Below are 7,404 nucleotides of genomic sequence, written 5' to 3' on the forward strand. Positions count from 1 at the left end.
AGCCTGGACAGAGGGGGCTGACGGTTAACACTTAGGCCCACTTGTCTGGCCTGACCCAGGCCCAGGAGGCCCATGAGAGAGCACACACCAATGCACACATTCTCCTGGCCCAGGCACAACCTGCAACATTCCCAGGAGGTGGGGGCTGTGTACAGAAGCTGAGATGGCTTTTCTGCAAGCAGGGCTTCCACCCAGCCTTGCCCTCGAGCTCTGCCTGAGCATCCTGTAGGATGTTAACTACTTTGGCCATGGCTTTGAGGCACCCAGAAAGAGAATCTGCAGGCAGCCAGTAAGAGGTAACCCAGAAAGAGACCTCTTTTCCCTCACTCCAATGTTTAAAAGGGCTGGAGCCAAATCGACAAATATCCCCAGTATATCAGGCTAGAGGGTGGACTAGGAAAGCCAAGAGCCCCACCCCCCTCTGCCCTCCAGTCAATGAATCCCCATTGTGACCCCTTATTTCCTAAAGGGACAGGAAGTCCTGTTAGGGGTGGCAGCATGGCAGTCATATCTGTGGACTGACTCAAACAAGGGAACCCACACATGTCCACACCAGAGCCAAGATCCACAAGTCACATGTCTACTACTCAGAAAGGCTCTGTACACACAACATCCTGTAGGTGTATTGGAGCCACCCTCATATGCATTCCTTGGGGAATTAGGTGTGTGTGTGTGTGTGTGTGTGTGTGTGTATAAAAGCATATATACTGCCCAAGCCGCATACAAATACCTACACTATGCAATGTACATGAAAACACATACTAGGCACACACTGATGCACTGTACACACATATTATACCAAACGTCACACACGTCCTTTTGCATGCAGACCCTGATTGAGTGGTGAAGGCCTAGCATCCAGAAATGCACACATATACACCACCCTCAACAAGCACACATGTCCCTCCTGCAGGGAACCTGTACGTAAGGTCAGAAAGTACAAAGAGTAGAGTATTGGTGTTTGTGCAGACCTGGGTAGAAACACAGGGGATGAGAGAGAGAGAGTGCTAGATGATAGACAGCAAGCTAGACAACAGGCTGGTGACACCCAGTAGGGCGAGGCCCTTCAAAGCTGAAGGCTGCTGTGGAGTTTGATAGCCTGTTCTCGGCAATGCAGAAGGAGTGGGCAGCAGATGCCCCAAACCTGCTTTCTCTGTTGGGTATGTTGACAGAAGGAATCATTTTAACTTCCAGGTTTGTCTCCTGTCCCCAGACAAAGAGGCACCTACTCCCTGGTGTCACTGCCTCAGCCCCTCCAGGAGTCACTCTCCGGCAGTGCCACCACTCTCCTTTTGCCCATCAATTCTAGTTTGTCGGCTGGGCAGGGTCCATCCAGATTCTCCACTCTGAGGCAGGCACTTCGATGGGCTTCCAGGCCCAAGCTCTGGGTCAAGTATGTGACTGGCTATCTAAAAAAAAAGAAATGAGGGTAGGTGACAGAGTCCCTCATCCTGGAACAGAGGCTCCAGCTGGGTAGAATCCAGGCAGCTCTTTCCCAAATTCCTACCACCTGGGCCAATATTGCTTGAAATGTGGCAGCACGGGAACATTTTCCTCAACAGTGAACACATGCAGAGATTCTGACAATGTGTGCCAGGCCACAGAACTTGGAAGCTTGGGAGGTCGGCTGGATATCTTGGTTCTAACTAGGGGTGCACGAGGGAACCTTCCCCACCAGGCAAACGCGCACCCTTGGGCATGCAAGGCCCCAGTTGCACGCCCAGGGCATCTCCAGGCCAGACTGCCTCTCTGGCCAGCTCAGCCCGCATAACCCCCCTGGCGCTACTGGGGATGGGGACAAAAGGAAATCGGAAGTCAAAATTAGTTTAGAAACGGGCGCGAAATTCCAGGCACGTTTCTCCCTAATCCTCCTCGCTTTGGAAATTGGACTTTCAAGTAAAGGCAAGTTTTCTGAAATTACCTCTTTGGCTCCTCCTTGGGCACAGGCCGCCTTGGCCTAGAGTGGCAGAGGCGAGGCCAGCCACGCCATCCCAGGGAACTGTGGGGGCCCCGAGCAGGGCGGGGAGGCCTGGGGCCAGAGGGAACATGGTTAGCAAGAGGCAGTGATTTTTTTGGTTTTCGTTTTAAGTGTAAACCAACTCTGAAATATCTTAGAGGCTCGAGAGACTTAGGCATCCCAAAGGACGGGAAGAAATTCGAGGGAGAAAGATCGAGAGCCATGAGGCAAGTCCCACAGACGCACGGGCGGTGAGGAGGGAAATCCTTCCCGATTCTAGGCCCTAAACTCCGCAAACTACCTCCTCCCTCGCTCCCCTGCCTCCTCCACCCGGGCCACGGTTCCCCCCAAACCTCCCCAAAAGAACGAAGACAAAGCCTGTTATTTCCGCTCGGGATGGATGCTTGGGCTTGGTGACCTCGTGTGTTTCCTCTTTTAAAAACCAAAGCGATAACCACCGAAAGACGCCCTACACACCCCGAAGACCCCGATGGCTGCGCCAGGCTACAATTCCAGATGCTTGTGCGCCGCGGTTATGTGGGTCTGGCATCTCTCGGAGAAGAAACCGGCGGTAGCCCTCTCCCCCCGCGCCTTGTCGCCCTTTTCGCTCAGGGTTTGGCTTTGGTTCTTTTCCGAAGGGCCTGTTCCCATCTTCCCAACGCCCCGAAAAAGCTGAGACCCGGCACTGAAATCCTGCCGGAGCTCAGGCGGCCGAGAGAAAGTGGAAGCGGAGTCCGGGCCGCTGCACCCTGGGGCTTCGGGCCAGGGGCGGACAAAAACACCAGTCTATGGGAGTGATAAGAAAATGGAGAATACTGTATTTGCTTTAGAAAGTTTTTACATATAGATAAACACGCAGTTTAAGATAACAGTAAAAGCGCCCTACGGGGAGTGAGAGATACCTCCAAAGCAGCTAAGAAATACTTGAAATAGCTTTTGCATAAGAATACTACAGTCTCACTCTCCGCTTTCGCTAGCGATGCGGTCCCTCTTCCTAACCCGGGCCACCACGCCACGCCTTGACTGCCAAGTCGACGCCAGGAACACCGAGTAGGAGGAGAACCCCCAAAAGGAAAGAGACAGGTGAGCAGGAGGGAGGAAGAAAGAGGGAGAAGAGAGAAAGAAAGAGAAAGGGAGAGGAGAAAAAGCAATATCATATACAGGCAATTTCTACACATATATTACAAACTGGGAAAATGACCGATCATTAAGATATACATAATTCATATAAAATTTTGAAATAAAAATAAAAATCTGTTACAGTCATAACTATTCTTTTTCCACATTTATAACCAGTACCCACACAGGCAGTGACAGAGTGGAGAGAAAAAGGTGCTTACGAAGAAAATGATTGTCTGCTGAACAAAAAACAGAAGATTGCATCTTGTTTGACCAATACTTGGACTTAAAAACAGAGAGAAGAAAGAGAAAGAAAGAGAGCAAGAGAGAAAAAAAGAGAGAAAGAGCAACAAAAGGCGAGAAACATTTGCTATTTCCCTCTTGAGGAGTTCTTTTTTTTTTTTCCTTTCTTTCTTTTTTTTTTTTTCTTAACAAATTCGGAACGGAGATCGTGATTTTATTTTTTTTTCTTTTTGTCTGTTTTGCTTTTGTCGTCTTGTCCTCGTGGTGATGATTGGTTTTTGTATAGCCGACTCTTTTTAAATCATTTTTAACTAGAGAGAATATTTTCCCAGATACAAATAAATCGTCATGCAGGTGGGGTGCCGGTCCGTGGGAACCGAAAGGAGAAGCCGTGCTTGTCCTAGAAAGTATACAATTGTCACCTCTTTTATGTTTTCTGCTCGCAACATCAGCGTTTGACTGTCTGTTGGCGTCGCGGTCCTTTGGGGTGGCCTTGGTGGTAGATGGTGGTTGGGGGTTGTTGATAGTTTGCGGTTAATTTGTTATTTTTCTTGGTTTTTATATATTTTTGGCTGGGGTGGGAGTGTGTGTGGACTTGTGTGTGTATGGTTGTGTATCCTGATTTCGGTTTGTTCTGGGGACGGAGGAGGAGGAGGAGGAAGAGGAGGAAGAGGAGGAGGTCCGGGAGGAGGAGGGAAAGGAGGAGGTAGGAGGGGAAGGAGGGGGAGGAGGGCAGCCTTGGCTATCATACATCACATTCCGAGTCGCTGGAGGTTACCGAGAGGATGGAGGTGCCGGTGTCCGCGCGCTCCGTCAGGCTGGACACGCTGGTGGTCGGGCTGGCCGCCGTGGACGGCGACTCTGCCGAGCCGTGCGTGGGGCAGCCGGGCTCGGCCAGCGAGCGCATGCCGCTCGGTCCAATGGCCTGGTGCTGGAGCCTACGGGAGAAAGAGAGCCGCGCCCGCCCTGACACAGCGGCCCGCCACCAGGCTCCCCACGCCGCCACCCCCGACTCAGCTCTCTGCGCTCATCCCCTCTTCCAGGCACCCGGCCGCTTGCTCCTTGAGCGCCGCAGAGCCTCTCCAGCCCGAGTCTAGGCTCTTGGCTCTCTTCCCCCGGGCTTTCAGGAGCTTTCCCAGGCTTCCCAGATAAGGGCCAGCCTCGGAGGAGAGGTAGAACCCGAGGCCTCCCGCCTAGGGAAGCCTGGGCGCATGTAGTAAAGGACGCCTAGCCCTGGAAGAGCAGAAGTCGGAGACGGACAGGACTCCTCAGACTGAGCCGGCTGCCCGGGACCCTTCGGGTTCACTCAGTACCTTCTGCCCCTGCTCCCCCAAACACACATCCAAGGGCTGCGGCTTCTCACCCTCCCATCTCCCGTGTAGAATCGACCAGCTTTGCTTTCCGAATCCCTAAGCAGAGCGTAGGATCAGGGAAAGAGAAAATAGGGAAGCTGGAAGTGGAAAAGTGGGGAAAGAGGGAGAGAGAAAGGGAGGGAAGGCGAAAGCAAGGGAGGAGCACAGAGCAGTCTCTCCTGCTGCCTCCTCCCGGCACCGGAACCGGCTGCCCAAGCCTAGTGTTTCTGAGTTCTCCCCACAAGGAGGTCTTCGCCTGGCCCTGGGTGCTCCCCTCACCGGGGGCAAAGTGGACTCCACAGGCAGGAGCCAGAAGGCCATGGGCTCAGACTTGGGCCTCTGAAACTCGAACACACTCCAGGAACTCACACCCAGCCCCCACCTACCGACAGCTGTCAGCAGCTGGGGGCCCTGCTCCCTGAGGTATACCAGGCCCTTCTCCTTTCTAGCTGGGTAGAGACTCAGGCTCCTCATCAGGGCTTTCACCCAACTTCCTCTCTTCCTTCTCCTTTCTCTCCCCACTCCTTTCCCCTTTCCCTCTCTTTCTCTCTGGTTCTTTTTTCCCTTCCCTTAGGCCCAGCTACGAGGACAGTCAAGCCTAGTACAACTTTGTGACTTTGTGGCCAACTTGCCGGCAGCTGGGCTGCTCCCGCCCGCTTCCCAACTTAGCGGACCAAAGGGATGCAGCTCGGCCTGGGCAGGAGGGCGAGTACATGCGCGCGCGACACACACGCACACACACACACAGCCTCTCCACTCCCAACAAGCTCTCCTGCTCCGGGTCAGGCAACAAGCAATGTTGGGAGAAGAAGGCCCGCTGCGCGGTGGCCGCCAGCCTTTTCCCTTTGTGGCAGAGAATCAGGTTCACTTTCCTCTCCCTGACGTTCGTGGATTTCTCTCGGGATTTTGCAATGCATGGAAATAAGAACCAGATGGAAAGGAGTGCTTTCCTTCCTTCCCCGTCTCCAGGCTCCAGAAGAGCGCTGAGCTGGCGTCAGGGCTGAGGAGGCGGGCGCGGGTGCAGCGCGCCGCTATGGCTCCCAGGGCCGGGATCAGGGGTTGCGGGCACTCGGGCCGCACGCTCACACTCTCAGCCCTGACGAAAGCCCCTCTCGGGCAAAGCAATCATAAACCCATAGCCCACCCCCTCTTCCGCGAGCCAGGCAAGCGGGAACTTTCTCCAACTGGCCGGGGAGTCGCGGCTTCTCCCGCGTTCGGCAGCCGCCTCTACCAAGCCCGGCTCGTCCCCGTTTCAACCCCTCTGCCCGTCCCCGGCCCCAGAGGCTGCAGCCCGGCCGCGGGCCCTGACACTAACCTGTTCTTGGCCGCCGCGGCGCGGTCGCGCTGCCGCCGGTTCTTAAACCAGTTGCCTACTTGTGTGGGAGTGAGGCCGGTGGCCTGCGCCAGTTCGCGTTTCTTGCTGGGGTTGGGGTAGGGGTCCTGCAGGTACCACTCCCGCAGCAGGCTCCGAGTCCGCTCCTTGAAGCAATGCGTCTTCTGCTCTCCGTCCCAGATGGTGCGCGGCAGCGGGAACTTCTTGCGCACGCGGTACTTGTCCACCGGGCCTAGTGGGCGGCCGCGCAGCTTCTCGGCCTCCTGGTAGTGAGCCTCGAGCCACATGGCCTGCAGCTTGCCGTGAGATTCCTTGGTGAACTTGTGGTTCTCCAGAATGTGGTAGAGGTCGCGGAAGTTGCCCGTGTGGAAGGCGACCACGGCGCGCGCGCGCAGGATCGACTCGTGTTTGTTGATGGCCTCGCACGCCCCGGGGGCCACGGGCAGCGACCAGAGGAAGCGGCCCAGCCGCTCGATGTCGCCCGTCTCCTCCAGCGTCTCGCAGACGCTGGCCACCTGCTCCGGCGAGAAGTTGAGGGTGGGCAGCTGGAACATGGACAACTCTTCCGGGGGGGCCCTGGAGCCGCCGCCGCCGCCGCCGCCGCCTGCTCCGCCAGCACCGCCGCCTCCCGCACCGTTCCCGCCGCCGCTGCCGCCTCCCGCGCCGCCGCCGCCTCCCGCACCGTTCCCGCCGCCGCTACTCGCCAGAAGTAGGGAGCGGTGGTGAGAATCGGAGAAGTTTGGCAACAAGAAGTGGGAGGAATAGAGGTCTAGGGGGGAGCGGAATACCATGGACTGACCTGAGAGGAGAGCAGAAAATTCAGGGAGAGGAAGAGAGAGGGGAGGAAGAGGAGGAGAGGGGCGATGAGGACCAGGAGGAGGGAGAGGAGAGGGGGGAGGAGGACAAGGAAAGGAGGGGGGAGCAGGAGGAGGAGGAGGGGGAGGAGGAAGGGCGTAAGGGACACCCACACCCCACACACATCCACACACACACACACCCGCGCAGCCACATAGAGAGGGAGGAAGGAGAGCGGCCCGGTGCGCGCGCGCAGAGAACCCGAGACAGAGAGGGAGAGGGAGAGAGGAGAGCGAGAGCCAACCACCGCCGAGTCAAGATTCAGCGATTCCACAGCAATCGCCCTAATGACAACAGCCTCATAATATCTCCCCTAAATCCACAGTGAGTGCAGCATTGAAACATTTTGTTTCGCTTTTCTATTGGTCTGTGGCGTGTCGTTGTGGCGTTGCCACGGCAACCACTGCCAATCACTGTCAGCCCTGCCAATCAATACCGAGAACGTAAGGACGGTTTTACCACTTAGCCAGAGGGGGGAGGGGGAGAGCAGGGAAGGAGGGAGAAGGGGGAGAAAGAGAATTTTTTTAATCTTTGCAACTCTTAAT

The 7,404-nt window shown here is 55.8% G+C and overlaps 1 protein-coding gene across 1 annotated transcript; it reads right to left on the reverse strand.

The window, feature by feature from the left end:
• Positions 1-2,752: 2,752 nt before the first annotated feature.
• On the reverse strand, positions 2,753-7,191 carry SIX3 (SIX homeobox 3). Its single transcript, XM_069494773.1, has 2 exons — positions 5,987-7,191; positions 2,753-4,257 (listed from the first exon to the last, which is right to left on the reverse strand). Exons 1-2 carry the CDS (start codon positions 6,793-6,795, stop codon positions 4,065-4,067), a joined length of 1,002 nt encoding a protein of 333 aa, XP_069350874.1. The 5' UTR covers positions 6,796-7,191; the 3' UTR covers positions 2,753-4,064.
• Between the last annotated feature and the right edge of the window lie 213 nt (positions 7,192-7,404).

This window comes from Eulemur rufifrons, chromosome 19 (assembly GCF_041146395.1).
Source record: "Eulemur rufifrons isolate Redbay chromosome 19, OSU_ERuf_1, whole genome shotgun sequence".
Classification (NCBI taxonomy): domain Eukaryota; kingdom Metazoa; phylum Chordata; class Mammalia; order Primates; family Lemuridae; genus Eulemur; species Eulemur rufifrons.